This window comes from Otolemur garnettii, unplaced genomic scaffold (assembly GCF_000181295.1).
Source record: "Otolemur garnettii isolate 467f Iridium unplaced genomic scaffold, OtoGar3 scaffold00014, whole genome shotgun sequence".
NCBI classification, from domain to species: domain Eukaryota; kingdom Metazoa; phylum Chordata; class Mammalia; order Primates; family Galagidae; genus Otolemur; species Otolemur garnettii.
This window is the reverse complement of record NW_003852409.1, coordinates 528,878-546,430: the sequence shown is the minus strand read 5'-3', so window position 1 is coordinate 546,430 and position 17,553 is coordinate 528,878. Positions and strand designations below refer to the sequence as shown.

The 17,553-nt window shown below is 52.0% G+C and overlaps 1 protein-coding gene across 9 annotated transcripts in view; it reads left to right on the top strand.

Moving 5' to 3' along the window:
* Positions 1–15,170, top strand: part of PAX5 (paired box 5) — a 184,256-nt gene extending 169,086 nt beyond the window's left edge. For 2 of the 9 annotated variants that reach the window (XM_012802357.1, XM_012802360.1), the window contains 2 exons: positions 8,425–8,511; positions 14,254–14,720. In XM_012802357.1, the coding sequence (XP_012657811.1) occupies positions 8,425–8,511; positions 14,254–14,568 (402 nt within the window). In that variant the 3' untranslated portion in view covers positions 14,569–14,720. Of the gene's footprint in view, positions 1–8,424; positions 8,512–14,253 lie in introns of all 9 variants that reach the window. The other 7 variants (XM_012802364.1, XM_012802361.1, XM_012802358.1 and 4 more) reach the window with 4 other exon arrangements.
* The last annotated feature ends 2,383 nt before the right edge of the window (positions 15,171–17,553 follow it).

The following is a 17,553-nucleotide window of genomic DNA, read 5'->3' as shown; positions in this document are numbered from 1 at the left end:
CGTATGTGTATACATGCACACATATATACACACATACCTGTCCATCCATCTATATACGTGTGTGTATACACACACATACATGTCAGGGGTATATAAACATGTACGCATACGTAATAAACTATACAATGTAACATATGTGTACATATTCATGTGTGTGTACATATGAAAGGTTGGCCATGCCTGCGTGTGGTGCCATGGTTATGCTCACTCTAGCCATGGATAGTTCTGTGCAGCAGTGCCCCAGGTCCCCACTGATCCCTGAACGACCACATGGCATGCAGTTCTACAAAGCAATGGGGAGGAGCTGGAGAAATCTCATGGTCCTATTCAAATCTTTCCTTCCTCCTCTGCCAAGATTTTCCTTCAAAGCCCAGTTTGAATCCTTCAGAAATAGAACTTGTCTGCGAAGTCACTTTGAAAGACTTTCTGTATGTTAATTGCAGCCGGCCAAGGTCTGGAGCAGAGGTGGGAACCCACCATCTGCAGATGGGGTCGGCCCCCAGCACGCTCTGCAAATCCCCGTCATCTGGCAGGTGTCGTTTTGGGTTAATTAAGAGCTATACTGAGCCCGTTTACCTGTCACTTCGGAGAATTTTAGGAAACTTTGACTTTCTTGCCATCTCTGAGCTTTGAACGAAGGGGAAACTGAAAACATTTCTGATTCTGGCGATGTTCCTGCTCCTGGAACTTCCAGGACAGCTGCATTAAGTGCATTCATCATAGCTTCCTTTAAACATTTTATTTTAATCAGTATTTTTCTAGTTGCTGCAATGTTTTTTATAGTCAGCTCTTCTATATTTGGAGGACAGTTCTGTTTGGGGAAAACACGCCATTTATCCTGAATTTCTTAAGCCTCTGCTTTCTGAGACTTTGAGGAAAGAACGTACACTCTTGCAGCTTTGTTCTGTTTAGTGGCTTTGGAGGCATTTTCAATTTGGGGGCTGGGGCCTCTTTCAGCAATTGGGGTCTTGGTTCTCAGTGCTAACCTTGGAGCACTCTATTCATGGAGGAATGACTCCATCAATCCCCAGATAGCTGGGTTCTCAGTTGGTCATTAGGCCTCCTTCTTCAGAAAGACAGAACTTTCTGGGATGATGGTAATGTTCTATACCTTGGGAGGGATTTGGGTCCTACAAGTTGATGCATTTGTCAAAATGCAGCAATAGCACATTGAAGATGTGTGCATTTCCTTATGTGTAAATTTTACATCCAGGGAAAAACTTGTAAACAAATAATGAACTTTATCTAATAATATGCATGCTGAAGTACTTAGGGGAAAGTGTACCGATGTTTGCAGTTTACTTGGAAATGAAAAAATAATTCAGGTGAATGAAAGATTAGAGGGATAGAGAGATGTATGACAAGCTAGCATAAGAGGAAATAGATGGTAGAGTTAGGTGGTGGGTACATCGGAGTTTGCTATACAATTCTTCCAGTTTTGCTGTGTGTTTGGCTGGGGTTTAGGAAAAGGTATGAGAGGACTCCCTCTTCTCCTGCTAGCCCAGCCCAGTGAGATGTTCCCTGGAATGGTGGAAGCCCTGGGATCTGGGAATATAGGCCAGGGTCCCAGGCCCTGCACTGTCCTTGACTGGTTATGTGACCCTGAGGATGGGAAGGTTGAGGGAAATGGTCTCTAAAGTTATCCCAGGTCTGATAGTCTGTGACTATCAGTAATCACACAGGTCCATGAGGTTTCACATAAGATAAATTTGTTGTGCAAAGGGTGGTAGGAGAATTTTATTTTCCATCAGTTCAGGGAAGAAGAGAATTGCTTGGGGTTAGGTAGGAATGACCTTAGGATGCTGGGGTTAGGGGGAAGACAATTTCCTCATGCCCCACCCCCAGCTCCTTTGCTCCTCAGCTCCCCCATCCCCCCTGGGTTATGGTGAGATGAAGTCCCCACTGTGCTCCCAGGGATGACTCATGACTTTCTGTTTCTGGGCTTGCCTTTGTGTTTGTCCTCTGAGAGCCCCATGCAGACAGTTGCCAGGCAGCCCTCCCCTCCTGTCTTCCTGGGCTCAGAGGGACTCCATCTGCCTGGCCTCTGTCAACCCCTGAGTCCTCTCTGAGCCTCAGCCTCCCAGTCTGCAGCATAGGAGTGTGCTGAGTATGGCCATCAACCTGCCCCCTCCCTGTTCTGACACTTCTGCAGCTCTGTGCTTCTTTCCATCCCTTTGTTTCCTTCCCACACCTCCTCAGGGCAAGGGTGGGGTGGGGACAGAAATACTGAGTTTGTTTTCCCTACTGTCAGTGAGAAGAGGTATTAAATCCTCACCACATAGAGATCAGCTATAACCACAAAGCCCTTTGACCTCCACAGGCTTAGGAAGTAGAGACTTTCCTCCATTTCACAGATGAGAAAACAGAGGCTCAAGAGGTAAATACACGTGTCCAGGGCCACACAGCCTGGAAGAGGAGGAGCCTGGCCTGGAGCATGGGTCTGTATGACTCCAGGGACTATTTCCTTCCTTCTCCTCTATGTGGGCAGCTCTGAGCAAGAGTGGAGGGTGGAGCACACCCTCGTGTGACCTGGGCACAGGCCTGTGTTCCTGGTCCTGTTGCTGGTGGCTAAAGAAGCGGGCACAGTCCATACACCCTGGAATCCTGTCGTAGCCCTTGCGTACCCCTTTCTCCAGTTCAAATAGCAACAGCTGGCTGGCTTCACCTAGAAGCCATTAAGATAAGACTGATGCAAAGCCTCACTGGCCACCTAGTGGGAAAGTCCTGTTTCTCCTTAGGGTGTCTGCCCAGTTCCCGGTGAGGTGGCCCAGGCTGCTCAGGCTCTGTGGTCCACACTGTTCTTTGACCACATTCTCTCCTGTCAACCCTGCTAGCCACCAAACATGGACATCATCTAATTCCTCTAATTTCCGTGTGGGGAGAAAACATCAGCCCAGCGTTCATGACGTTTGAGTGTGAGTGCAGGGGACACAGGCAGGGGTAGACCGAGCTCCCTCCTAGACAACTGAAGTCCTAAAATGTCCCCCCTCTTCCCACCATGGGGGGTCAGCATCTTCTTTATCCTCCCCTTCTCACTCTCAAGAGCAAAGCCTCTCACAGTTCAAGTCTGTCCAGTGGCTTACCCGCAGCCCTCGCGCTCAGTCTAGGAAACCATGCCCTGAAACCCACTTCGGGGCTTCCTTTCGAGTGGCCAAGAACTCAGTGAAAGCTACAAAATTACTGTAGGGACTGATTCAGTTCTTAGGGGGGCTCTTTCCTCTTCCCTCCCTCCTTATCTCCTGTGGTCTCCTCAGCATGAGGAGCAGGTAGCTTTGCTCTTCGGGTGACATTACCTCAGTCACCCATCCCTGATCCTGCCATGCAGGTGCTTTTATCAGGCCCATATTCAAGATGAAGAGATTCTGTCAAGAAGATTCACTCCCTGGCTCAAAGCCATGCAACCAGAGAACAGAGGGGCTGTGTGCAGAGTGTGCCCTCGGCCCTGCCACCAGCATGCCGATGTCTTGCCTATGCACCCGCCCACCTGCCTGCTTGCCTTCTGCTCCCACAGCACTATACTGGGACCCACCTTACAGGGGGAGAGGGGGAAGGGCCTCAGTACCTGGCCTGGCCTCAGAGACTGGAGGTCCGTCTAGTCCTGCTTTCCCTACACACTGCTCTATCCTTGGGGACTGGGGATGGAGAAGATCATGGCGCATGTTTTCCTGTTGAAAGAGTTCTTAGAGGTTTACATGTGACCAACTCTGGACAGCACCAGGAGCTGTCTGCAGGGTGGGCCCGTGTGCTGCATGCCTCCCAGATGGAGGTGCCACTGCCCATGAGTGACAGCCAGCCAGGCATGAGTTGGCACCCAGTCAGGCCTCATGGAAGGTTTCCCAACTTAAGGGGTTGGGTTTTTGAGAAATGCTAAAAGTATAGGTCAGTTATTAGACCTATGGGCTGAAAGGTGGCAAGGGGCCTGTAGGGTTGTCAGAAACGGTGTTTATTACGTGGGGCTGCTGGGTGCACCTCTGGAGGCCCCAACAAAAACCAGAACCGGGGACTTTTGTTTTCTGACTTGAGAGCATCATTCCTGCTTGTGGTTACTGCAACTATGTCATCTCCCAGGCTGGGTCCCTGATGCTTGGATGTGGCAGCAGAGTCCTGGGGAGGCTCCTGACTGCAGGCCCTGCTCCTCCAGCCTGTCCTCCAGATTCCAGAACTCTCTGGTCTGAAGCCTTCACTGGTCCTAGCACTAATGGGGAAAACATTGCCTTCCTGCCCCATACCCACTCTGTCCTGTGGCCGCCTCTCCTGGGGCCTCACAGAAGACTGGGCCATCCAAGGTTACACTCTGCCAAGCCCACAGGCCACCCAAATCCTACCTGTCCTTCAAGACCTGGCTCATAGGCTCCCTTCTACCTTGGAATGTGTCCCCAGGGCATCCCCAGGCCTTCTCTGGGTGGGAAAAACTGCACTTTCTAAGCTGTCCTTGTGAGGTTCCAGGAAGGAAGATGAGTGTTCATTTGATGCCGTGACAGTGGTGAGTTCAAGGAGGGGAAATGCAGCAGGGGATGGGAACCCTTGACCCAAGGGAAGCCAGGATCAGGTGGGGGGCCCAGGGCACCTGGCTTGGCAGACAGGAAGGGCCTATAGCTGTCCCCTGATCTGACCTATCCAGGCTGCACCATGTGGGTGAGAGCATTCTGGGCTGGAAGACAGGAGGTTGGCCGTGGAGTTGCCTCCTCGCCTGGGCAAGTCTCCCCACCTTTCTGAGGCTTTTTTCCTCATATATAAAATGCAGACAGTTACACCCACCTTGTGAGTGTCACAGGATTGTCAGGCAGGTTTGGTGAAATTTGGGGTGTCAAAGAGGCCTTGGTGACCAATGTAGGATCATTGTTACATGTCATTACCCATTTACTGAGCACCCACTGTATGCCAAGCACTCTGAATATCAGTTCATTTGGTTCCCACAATAATCATATAGTCTTTACGGCAACCTATTAACTGCCCCTGCTTAGCAGAGGAGGGAACTGAGACACAGCAAAGTGGAGTGACCCGCCGAAGGTCACAGAGCAAGGGAGAGGCAGACCTGGATTTGAACCTTGCTCCTTATCTCTGTGTCAAACTGACTAAGGTCCATGGGGTCTGGTGAGAGCACACTGTTTCCCAGCTAGGTTGGTGGCCTGGCTAGGCTATATCTGTAAGCAGGCAGCTTCCTTGGTGACTGAGGACCTTGCTTCTCCATATCTCTTGGAATGAAGGGTCCCTCAACTCAGCCTACTTTCTGTGTGGCACTTCAGATAATTGTGTACCACCAGAGTCCTGACAAGTGGCTGGACCAGCCCCTATGTCAGTCTCCTGCCTCAGAGATGGTCAAGCTCCCCTTAACCAGACTGCACCATTCTTACAGGACAGGGGGCCTGTGTTAGGGGTGCCCACAACACCGCTACTCTTAGCATGGGAGGGGGTGTGGACAATGGAGTCAGAGAAATTGGCTTGATTCCTGGCACATAACAGGTGCTCAATATACCCCTGGTTATCGGTGTTGATAGTGGGCACAATGGAGCCATCATCTGAGTTAGAGAGATCTGCTCTGAAAGCATGTCCTCGGTTGAATTGGGAACTCCCATTCATTCAACAGATAGTTCTTCATGCCTACTGGATACCAGGCCCTGTACTGGAGGTTGGGATAGAGACCCGAGCTGACAAAACCCCTTGCTCTCATGGGGCTTCCATCCTAGTGGAAAAGGCAGGTAATTAATAGGATGAGTGTCATGAACAATACAGGTTGGATTATGACAAGTTCTATGGAGAAAAATAATGAAAAGAGGAAAGGAAGGGGTTTCTTTTCTTTTTTTTTTTTTTTTTTTTTTTGAGACAGTCTCACTTTATGGCCGTCGGTAGAGTGTGTGACATCACAGCTCACAGCAACCTCCAACTCTTAGGCTTAAGCGATTCTCTTGCCTCAGCCTCCTGAGTAGCTGGGACTACAGGTGCCCACCACAATGCCCAGCTATTTTTTGTTGCAATTGCCACTGCTGTTTTAGCTGGCTGGGGCTGGGTTCAAACCCACCACCCATATGGGGCCAGCGCCCTACCCACTGAGCCACAGGCGTTGCCCAGGAAGGAGTTTCTTTTTAAACACAGTGGTCAGGGAAGGCTTCACAGGGAAGACCAAAGCCTAGAAGGAGGTGAGGGAAGAGCCTTGCGACATCTGTGGGGGGCATGTCATGTTACAGGAGAGACCGTGAGCTACAAGTGATTTCTGGAGCACCTACTGCCTGCTGTGGATAGGATGTCATGCTGGCAGTGGTGTGACACACAGGTACAGAGAGGGACCTACAGGGCTAGACAACACCCATGCCACAGGGGGACTCTCATGTAGGTCAAGGCAAATCCAGGGCTGTGGAACCATGAGGGAGAGGTGCTTCCCAGAGGAAGAGGTGTCCAAGTCCCCATGTACTCAGTACTGTGAGGCCAGTCGGGTGGGGACAGGGTGGAGGATGGTGCCCACTGACTTAGGTACATCCTCTAAAAGAGTTGGGAGCTGCTTGTGGCCCTTTGCAGGCCTCCAGGAGCCGATGTCAGTTTGAGGATGGATAACATTATCTAACCCAGACAAATGGACCTGAGACTCATACTTCGGGGAGCTGGAGATCAGGGCGGCTTCCTGGAAGAGATGGCCTTGGCATTGGGCCTGGCAGCAGAAGCAATGTTGCTAAACAGAGATGCAGAGGTGGCCTTTGCAACAATAGCCCTATTCCCTGGCCCCAGGCACAGTGCTGTCAAGAAGTGCCTCTGATGGGGCAGCTCCACGGGTACCCGGAATGGAGGGTGGCTGTCCCCCTTCCCCAAGCTGCTCTGTCTCTCCTCTCACCCCAGCCTGCCCCTGAGGAGGAGGAGGAGGTGCCTGGTGCTGATGGATATGCCGAGGCTGGGCTGCTGCGGCCCAGCACTGTCACCATCCTCTCCCTCTGCACGCCAGAACCTGACACCCTGACCACTGAGGCATAAAAAACAGAGAATTGGAAGGCTCAGCCTGTCAGGCTGGGAGTGGCCCCCAGAGAGGCCAGGGGAGAAGTGTGCGAGTGTGTGTGTGAGTGTGCGCCTGTGTGTGTGGACCTGCTCTGCCTGTGGTTGCCTGTGGAGGTGGGGAGGAGCCTGGCCAGGCCCAGGGGTGGGAGCAGCCAGCCCCTCAAGCCTGCCTCCTTATTCCTGCCCCACCTCAGCAAGCCCTGCAGCCACACATTCGGGTTTGGCTGGAGGAGAGAGAGCATGGCTCTTGGCCCTGAGTTCTGGTGGGTCCGTTCTGCAGGCTCTGACCCTTCACCCTTTATAGGCATGCTTGAGGGGGCATCATGGAGGCACATTTGGGCCGCAGGTGGTCCCCTGGGGCTGTGTAATTCCTGTCAGCTCCCACTGGGAAGGTCCCACGTGCTTCATACCTGGCGGCTTTAGAGACCCATTCAGCCAACTTTCCACACCCCAGTCCAGGGCCTTCCCGAAAACACTCTCTGCCAGGCACTGAAGGACCCAGCAAAGTGTAGGGGAGTCTGCGGCGAAACTGACAGGTCCTACTCACCACAACACCAAGGCAGCCAGGTTGTGAGGGACAGAATTGTGAACTCTCCTGTGACCTGCTGGATGGTAAAGGACTCCCCAGGGGCTGGCAGCAAGGGCCCAGGAAGTGCCAGGGGCAAGAGTCACACTCCAAGAGCAACTGGGCCCACCACACCCAGTGCTGTTCTCTCCCTGGCACCGCTGCACCCTGGCACCCCATGGTGCTAATGGCTCCCCCTTTCCTCATGCCTACAAGGTCCCACCTGACTTCCTCTTCCATGCTTTTTGAGCCCTTTGGCTTGTCCCTTCATTTCAGCAAATGTCCCTTTGCCTCCTCCAGGCAGAGGGCCTGGATTTATGCCTCATCTCTCTGACTGAACTGAAGCCCCTGGAACAGCCACCAGGGTTCACAGCACAGAGGGCTACACTAGGTTGAGGTTATCTTTGGCTTCTTTATCCAGCGACACTCAGGGAACTCACGGGGAGTGGACTGAACATACGCTAGGGTCCCTGAGTGGCCTAAGCAGTGTGTGGCTTTGGTGAACTAAGCAGTGTGTGGCTTTGGACTTGGCAAAGTATGTCAAGACCATTTCATGAGAGACCCTGGGCATCAGCCCTCTCATCTGTAAAATGGGCCAAGGAACACCTGGTACACAGAAGTTCCATGGTGCACGTGTGAGGCACTGGTACTCACTCCCGCTGAGAAAAAGGGTTTTAGGGGCATTACAGACAATGCCAGTGACAGCTGTCCACACTATACTGGTGTGGGCCTAACCTGCCTTTGTTGGTTACAGAAAGTACCTGTGGCTCTGGTAAGAGGCAGGTGCCATTGGCAGTCAGGCTGGCTGGGACCCAGGGCCTTTTCTGAGCTTAATTTGATATTTGGTTCCTGTTTCTCTCTCCACCCACTACATGCAGGGAGCGAGTTTTCTGGAAGTCCCTACAGCCACCCTCAGTATTCCTCGTACAATGACTCCTGGAGGTTCCCCAATCCGGGGCTGCTTGGTGAGTACTGGCTGAGGCCCTGTGGGGCCCCCAGCTATCAGCTACCCCAGCTAGGCCTCCTCATTGGGCCAGAGTGCCCTGACGTCCTGGTCTGGTCACTGTGGGGGGTGGTTAGCTTGCCCAGACACATGGACTATGGGGTTGTCATGGAGCCTTAGGGCAGTAGGCACGCTCCAGCCCTGCCAGGGCCCTTGTTCCTCCCCCAGATGTGTAGGAAAAATGGCATGCAGGGAAACAGCAAAGAAAGGGTGTTCCGAAAGAAAGAGGAAGGTGGGGAAAGTGCCTGCCCATGAATAACTTATACTTCTTAAGAAGTAAATACCTAAATACTAAGGTGAGAACTCTCTAAATAAGAGGCAGTAAAAGCATCAACTTCTATTGATTGGTAGTGGCTGCCTTGATAGGGACTCTGAGGCCCAGAGATTGATTAGTAATGTCTGCCATGGACATCTCCAGAGCCAACTCCACTGGATACAGATTGGAAGGCCTGTGGAGGCATGCCCTTCACAGCTTAGTCAATGCCTACCCTCTACCACAGCTGGACTGAAAGATTGCCCATTGGGGGCCAGTTGGATCTGTGGACATCATCAGGATATTTGGGCCACCCCAAAGACCAAGCAGGACTAACCTAGTCCTCAAAGGCCCAAGAAGAGTCTTTTGTTATGTTGAAATGGACTTATGTGAAACCAGCTAGTGAGTGCCCCCTTGGAGCTAAAAGTTCTGGAACAGGAGGCAGAGACCTGGGCTCATAGATATCACTTACCACTGGGGGCTAGAATCAGCCAATCAGCCTGCAGGCAGCAACACTGATCCCGCCCTCAGCAGCAAGCTAAGAATTTTCCAGTGGAAACCTTAAAAGGTCAGCTGTGGAAGAGCCCTTTGAAACCACCTAGGTTTGTCCGTCCAGTTTAGCAAGGCCTCCTTAAGGAAGAGTCCATTAATTCCTTGGATCCTTAATTATTTTAGGACTGAGAAACTAGGCTTCATCAGAAAAGCAATAAACTAGTGTCTTCAAGCTCAAGTTGCCATACCATAGGTGTGTGAAGCCTTGGCTTTGACCCCTTCCCAAACCCTGTTTGGTGATTAGGACAAACACTTGGTGTGGATACCACCACTCTCTTTTTTTCTTTTTGAGACAGAGTCGTAAGCTGTGGCCCTGGGCAGAGTGCTGTGGCCTCACAGCTCACAGCAACCTCCAACTTCTGGGCTTAAGCGAGTCTCCTGCCTCTGCCTCCCAAGTAGCTAGGACTACAGGTGCCCACCACAGCACCCGGCTATTTTTTGGTTGCAGCCAAAAAATAGCAACCCGGGCTGGATTCGAACCCACCATCTCAGGTGTATGTGGCTGGCACCTTAGCTGCTTGAGCCACAGGCGCTGATCTGCTACTACTCTCTTGATACCACCATTCCCTGCTCTTGTGCCCCAGGCTGTCCAAAGCATTTTGATGGATTGTGTGTAACTAGTGGGTGAAATAAGAACAATGCCAATTAGTGCTCCAGGTCACTATGCAGGGGAGATTTTGAGCCTTGCAGAAGAGCACCAGGCTCTTATTATCAGTGGTCTCTGGGAGGTGCACAATCTGTGGATTAATCTCTTTTCAGACTTCTTTTTTTTTTTTTTTTTTGGTCAAAAAAAAATTTTAAATATTGAATCAACATTTCTGCTTATTTGGTGCTTTTTCTTAACCAGAGTCTCTAAGATGACCCAGTGGTCAGTGTCAGGAAACAGGAGGCATGGGCTGTCCATGGTCTTCCTGAACCAGGATCTTCTAGCAGGAGTGAGGGGAGGGGCTGGGTCTTGAGGCCTGAGCCTAAGAGTCAGGACCCTGGTCCCAGTGCTGCTGGGAGACCCCAGGGATGTAGCACAAAGGAGACTTGGGCATCAGCTTGTGGAAGTGACTCTTTCTGTTGGGGATATGACCCCTAAGGAGGTCATGTTGACCCAGAACTGCCACATGTAACTGTGTACTGCTCAAAATGACAAGTGGGGACTTACAAATCCACCTGTGAATGGCACAAAGCCCTGGGCCCTGGCACAGTGCTGTACCTGCTCAGAAAGTGTACCTTTTTCTATTTTTGCAAGGTGTCCCATAGGTTGGCAGTAGCCCTAATTTATTTGCCTGGGAATTCAAAAGATAGAGAAGTGGGAAGAAACTCTGCAGGCAGGTGTGGCAAAGGGACAGCAGGGTCGGAGGTGGGGCAGCCTGTGGAGTGTGTACATGCGTATGCTCACACCTTCATAGCCTCACTCCCACTCTCATACCCCTCGCACACGCTAGCCACACCCTGGCTGGTCCAGTTGAAGCCTCCTTCCCAAAAACATGGGGGTCAGCAGTGCCATCAGAGGAAGCAAAAGGGCTCATTGCCCATTGACATCTCCAGAGAATGTCCCTTCCAGAATAGGACAACCTGCCGGCCCCAGCACTGTCATCCCACAGCACCCACCCCACAAGCCCCAGCCAGGGAATTTGTGACTCAGCATCATGGGGGGCCCAGGGGCTCCAGAGACGTAGGTGCAGGGCTGTCGGGGAGAAAGTCCTGACAGTCAATTAGGATTAGGACAGGAGTGCCCATGGCCCATGCAAAGGGATTAGAGGCAGAGTGGAGCTGGAATGACCATGTCAAGCAGGAAATTGATGATAATGTGAATTAGAGAGGAAAAATGACACAAGGAAAGACAAGTTTATTCTAGACAGAGGTCTAACGGGCACCAAGAAGACAGAGTGCTTTGTGAGGCGATGTTTTCATTTCTCACAGCAGATGCAAACTCTCATGCCGAAGCCTGTTGGACAGTCTGGCAGAGAGCCCTTGGGAGCCGTGTGAGTCAGAGCTCAGGGCAAAAGCAGCCAGGTGGGGGTTGGACGGCAGGGCTGGGGACCCTACTGGCAGGCTTGGCTTCCATTTCCCGCTGCTGGGGGCCGGTTGGGGGTTTAGCCTCTGTGATTTTCCTGCTCTTGTCCCATGCCCAGGCCTGCAGGGATGGTCCCCCTTGCAGACACTTGTCCCTGTTCTTGGGCCTGCTTCATGCAGGATGCAGGGCTGGCACTGCAAATGCCCCGTGAGTGACTATTCCCATGCTGTCCTCCTCTCACAGAAGAGAGAACAGCAGATGGCCACAGGCATCTCTAAGTCAGGACTCCTGCCAGGGAGGAGACAAAGGAGGCAGCAGACCATCTCTGAAAATACTTAGGCCTGGGGCTGGTGTCTGTGCCTTCCAGAACAGGACAACCTGCCGGCCTCAGCACTATCATCGCCACCTGTGGCCACACTGTCTTGGTGTGGCATGAGGGAGGACAGGGAGGGAGCCATAGGGTACGTGCCACTCAGGGCTGAGGCTGAGTTCAGAGGGGAGGTCCCATACATGGAAGTGCCCCATCCTACCCTCTTGATGACATGCTAGCTATATAGCCTTGGCAAGTTTCTTAACCTCACTGGGCCTCATTTTTTTAATCAGTAAAATGGGACAGTAATAGTTTCTACCAGATAGTGTTGTGGAAATTAAAGGAGTTAATGGATATAGGTCACTCAGAAAAGCGACCTTTTCCACAGCTCTTTCACATCCTCCTCTCACGATGCCCACACAGTAACCCCACTGTGACCTGCTTCTTTTAGATCAAAAAAACCGAGGCTCAAGGGAACGAAGTCACTTGCTGAAGGCCTCACAGCCAAGAAGCGGAGGAGCACAGCTTGTAAACCTGTGTCCTTTATTTGAAATGCTTGGGACCAGAACTGTTCTGGATTTCAGAGTTTCGAACATTTGCATTATACCAGTTGAGCTTCCTCAGTCCAAACATCCGAAATCTAAACTGCTCCAACAGGCATTTCCTTTGAATGTCATATCAGATTTGGAGCATTTCAGATTTTTGGATTGGGGATGCTCAACCTGCAGCTGGGAGGATTGCCAGGGTTTGGTTTGGATTTGATTTGGACTTGGGTTAGATTGTGGAGTAAGTATGAGTCACTTCACCTGGGGAACCAAGAAGCTTGGCGGGTCCCCTAAATGGACACGTCCCTCCAGAGAAAGGTGTATACGCCTGAAACTGAAGGAGTCTTGAGCTGGGAGCAGACAGCCTGAATTCCTTCCTGGCACCGAGAGGCTCTGTGGCTTTGGGCACATGACTTTGGTTCATTGGACTTCAGTTTCCCCAACCTGTAAGGAAATCAGTCTTATGGCTCTCCTTGGTGGTTCTGAGAATCTGGACTCCCTCCTCCCTGAGGAAGAGTTTTAACACAGAGCAAGGCTCCTGCCCACTCCATCCAAAGGACGTAGTCAAAGAAAGCATCCCTGGAGGGAGCAGGGGCCAGGGTACATGTCCCAGGGCCACGAGAGGGGAGCCTGTATCCTACCCTATATCACAGAGACCCCTCCCCATTCCCCACATCCTCCACTTCCTGACCCCACTTCCTCCTGAAGCTGACTTGCCAGAACAATCTTGCTATTCTCAGAGCTGCATTCTCTGACAGAGCTCAGATCCCCTTCCTGACTCTGAATGCCAGCCTGTGTCCAGCTGAGTTTGCCCCATTATTGCCCAGCCCTGCACCCAGGAGGTCAGGAAATGAGGAGTGAATGAATTAGTGAATGAATGACTCAATGAGGGAGGGTCTCCACTATTGTTTGCTCACTCGGTGCTGTTATGCATTGACATAATCAATTCAGCTGAGCATGTGCCATGGCCAGGGTCCAGGCTGGGAGCTGGGCCAGACTCCAAGAGGAGTAGAACCCGGCCCCTGGCTCTGTGGGGCACAGAATCACAGCACCTGGTCCAGCCAGCAAAGTAGTCTGACTCAGGGCAGGAGGCTTCCCTGGGGGAAGAGATGGGGGCTGGGACTTGAAGGAGACTTAGAAATTACAGACAGGGCATTCCAGGTGTGGGTACACGGTGTAGGGTAAGACACAGAGGCATAAGAGTATGACATAGGTCCACTGTGCCTACCCTTCAGGTTTATATACAATTTGTCTTTTGTTTTTAAAGAGCCAAGTCTTGCTCTTGCTCGGGCTGGTCTCAAACTCCTGAGCTCAAGGGATCCACCCACCTCAGCCTCCCAGAGGGCCAGGATTACAGGTGTGAGCCACTGTGCCTGGCTTACCTCCGTAGGTTTAAATGAGCTAATACCTGCACGGGACACGGCAGTGCCAGGCACAGAGAAAGGGTGATAGCTGTCAGCATTATGTACAGCATTATGAAACAGCTGTATGAAGCTGAGCTGGGCTTGAGTATGGTGTGTAGAGAGTGGCAGGGGGTTACCTATGGAGGTAAGTCCAGAAGGACTAGGTCACCAAGCACCTGGAGGCCAAATGAAAAAGTGAATATATTTCATCTTCCAGGACAGAGGCTGGCAATCGACCTTTGTAAAGGGCCAGATAGTAACTATTTTAGGATTTCAGGGCCATAGAGTCTCTGTTGCAACTAACTACTTAATTCTGAAATAGTAGCAGGAAAGTGGCCACAGACAATCTGTAAACAAATGGGCACGTCTGTATTCCAGTGAAATGTGATTCACTAAAACAGGTAGTTGGTAGGAGTGCTGCTGACCCCAGCTCTAGGTGTCAGGGAGCCTTGCAATCTTGAGAGCAGGCCATGATTGGTCTTGTAGTTTGGGGAACAAACCAGGACAGAGATCTCGGTGAGAGAGGATGGTGGCCTGGACTGATAGAAGGGGGGAGGGAGGTGGAAAGGTGGGGAAGACTGGTGGGAAGGGGATCCCAGGTCCGACCTCAGTCCTCTCTCTGATCTCTTCCAGGCTCCCCCTACTATTACAGTGCTGCTGCCCGAGGAGCTGCCCCACCTGCAGCTGCCACTGCCTACGACCGCCACTGACCCTTGGAGCCAGGTGGGCGCCAAGCACTTGTGTCACATATCATTGAGGGTGATAGCCTTCAGTCCCTCTGAAGACAGCCAGAGGGGCCTGCTGAGACCATCCCCAGTAACCTCCCCCAGTCGTCTGAAACTCCCTCCTTCCCCTTCTCCTGTCAGGACTTGGGTTTTATGGCAAGGCTATTGGACTTCCAGATGCCTGTCCATTTCTGAGAGCCAATTGATGAGCCTCTCCCAGTGACCACTGAGTCTCTGAGAACCAATGGACCATTGTACAGACAACTACAGCCCAGCCTGGCCTGCCAGTCCCCCAGCCATCTGAGCACCTGTCTGTCTACACTGCCAGGCCTGGGAAGGAGACCTTACTTTACTTGCTTTAGCAGCACCCGTGTAAATACCTTCTCACTTTTCTGTGGGCCCAAGGGTCCGACCTAGCAGACTGCCCAACTCATTATGTATCCTGCACTCATGGTGCATCACGGGACATCTTAGACCTGTGCACGGAGCATCCACTGTGCCCTGGGTACCATCTGCCAGGTGAGCTCAGAGTTGTCTTTGACACCAGAGGATGCCCACCTCGACACCCCCCCCCCCAGCCTCCTGCTCATCTCTACTTCTTTCATGTTTCAACCAGGAGTCTCATTGGGCTGGTTGTGCTGTAGGCTCCCCTGAGACTCCCCAAGAGGAACACACTTTTGGAAGAAGCCCTGGCTTCCTGTCTCCATTTCCCTGGGGCCAATGGAGTATTAACAGCTTTTTTCCAGATCAAAGAATTCAAAGAGAACTGCCAGGGAGATTCCTCAGATTCCTCAGCTACTGTGCAAAGCAAGATATCCTCCAAGGGCTGGATGGGGTGCAGGAGATCATCTGATCCAAGCCAAGAGGGACCCGAGGCTCGGACTCCCTCAGCCCCTGGAGCTATGTGTTTTCTGAGGCATATTCAGGCCCAAATCACTTTGGACACCCACCATGGACACTTTACCTTCCCTTGAGGACCCCTGTGAGCAGATTCTGGGCAAGCCTGTCCTAGCCAAGTAGACAATGGTTAACTTAAAGGACTTTCCCCTGCACTGAGGACCACAAACAGCCTACAGCAACCAGCCAGAACCTCTGCATATCCTCTCGGGCAGTCCCTCCCTGTCCTCATGGAGCTTAGCATGCAGCTGGGGGCAGATGTCTAATTTTGCACAGTGCATGCCCATCTGTTGATCAAAGGGGCTGTGATGGTCAGTGATGGCCAAGGACCACGGGAACTCAGAGAGGGGACTTGGAGAACTCCCTGTGGGCTGGGATGGTCAGAGGAAGCCACGTAGGAAGATTTAGGGACAGAGGAAGGCCTCTTGGCGGAGGAAAACAGGAAAGCAATGAGGAAGTGGCAAGTGACCTGGGACTGGTTTCGAGATGAGGGTGCCAGGTGCCACCATATCTAATGCCTGGGGCCTCAATTCCCCACATAGTCTCTCTTGCCAACTCAGAGTGGAGCCTGTATTCAAATCCAGGCTGAATTGCAACAATGACAGTGGGCTTGGTCATCTCATGTGACAGTGTATGTCTACTGATACCTGTATGTCACCAGGATGGCAGAGAGAGCCTGGATGGGGGCCATCAAGGTCAGGCAGGTTTTATACCAGCCACTCTTCTGCTTTGCTGTGGGGCCTCAGACAAGACCCTTCACCTCTCTGAGCCTTGGCTGCCTTGGGATAAGGGAGTCACCTGTAGGGTCACCCAGCAGCTCTCTCTCTCCCTTCCTATTTTGCAGGGAGCTAAGGCCATAGCAGGGCTGACTGGGACAGGCCCTTCACTCCTGAGCAAGCATGTGGGGTGGTACCTGAGTCCTACCAGGAAACAAGAAAGCCCAGAGGCATGGAAATCATAAGAGGCTTGACAAAGACCTAGTTCAGCTTCCCTTAGGGGAAACTGAGGCCCAGCTTAGTGAAGCCCAGGACCTCCCAGGGAGACAGAGCAGAGCAAAACAGATGCTCTCATTCCAGCACTAAGTGTTTTTCCTCTCAAGCCCCTACAGGGTGGTGGGACAGAAGGGAAAACTGAGGCTCAGCAAGGTGGAGTCCACAAGCAGTGACCGGCAGAGGTGGGAGTGGGACTATGGCCCCTGACTCCCAATACATGGTGATCCTGGTTACCCTATCTGTCTACATCTTAGCCCTGGGGAGAGAGTTTGACAGTGAGGGTAGTAGGAGATGGTTCTGGGCCCCAGACTGGGTGGCAGGGGGTGTTAGAACTGTCATCCAGACCCACCAATCTCACACCCACCCTCTGGAACCTACTGGGCAAAAAGAGCGAAGTAACTGGAGTCAGAGCCCATCTCCAGGAGCCAGGATAAACTGGCTCCAGCCTCCACCTGCCAGGTAAGGGAGGAGAAGGTACATTACCTGACTCCTACCTTCACCCTTTTTAGCAGGAAGTAGTGGGTCAGGAGTCTTGGGCCTCTGCCCCCTGTCACACTTCTCTTAGAAGGATGTGCACCCACATCTTTGGACCCTGGTCCTTCCATGTGATTCTAGGCCGTTGTGAGGAGCTCAGCCTCCCCTGAACCAACTGCCTAAGTCACATAACACCCTCCCTCCACCAAGCCCACCTGGCCTCCAGCAGCCCCCTCTCCCCATGCTGTTCCTCTTCTTGCCCCTGAAATGAGCTCCATCCAGGCCCTTCATCTCTCACCTGAGGCTCTGCTGGTCCTCAGATTGAATTTGTATTTATTAGACAACCACACGATTCCTGGGCTGCCAGGCAGAAGCACAAGAGCACCCGGATGCACACAGATGTCCTCATTCACAGTTACCTGCTCTCACCGGTTCAGAGCACCCACGCTGTCTGGTAAAGCCGTGGGAGCTTGGTGAGGGGGTTTCCAAAGGACACAAGTCGTTGAGTATTCTGAAATCTGAATGGAATTCTGAATGGAAAACACAAGTCCAGGGCTTCACCAGCATTGCGGCTGGAGGCCTGGGGGCATTTTTTTCACAGGCCTTCAGCCCTGTGTTCCAGCTCTGACTTTTTGAAAAGGACATTGTGGATTTTATGAAAAATTTCATACCATTAGTCTAGTTCCACCCTAGAGAAATCTGATGACATATCAAACCCAACATCCCTTTTCCAAGGCGCCTTAGTTAGGGTCAGTCCTTTCATAACTGGTGTTGTACGGTGCTTTGCAGTCCTCCCCCATCCCATGGGGCAGAGATCATGCCTATTTTACAGAGGAGGAAACTGA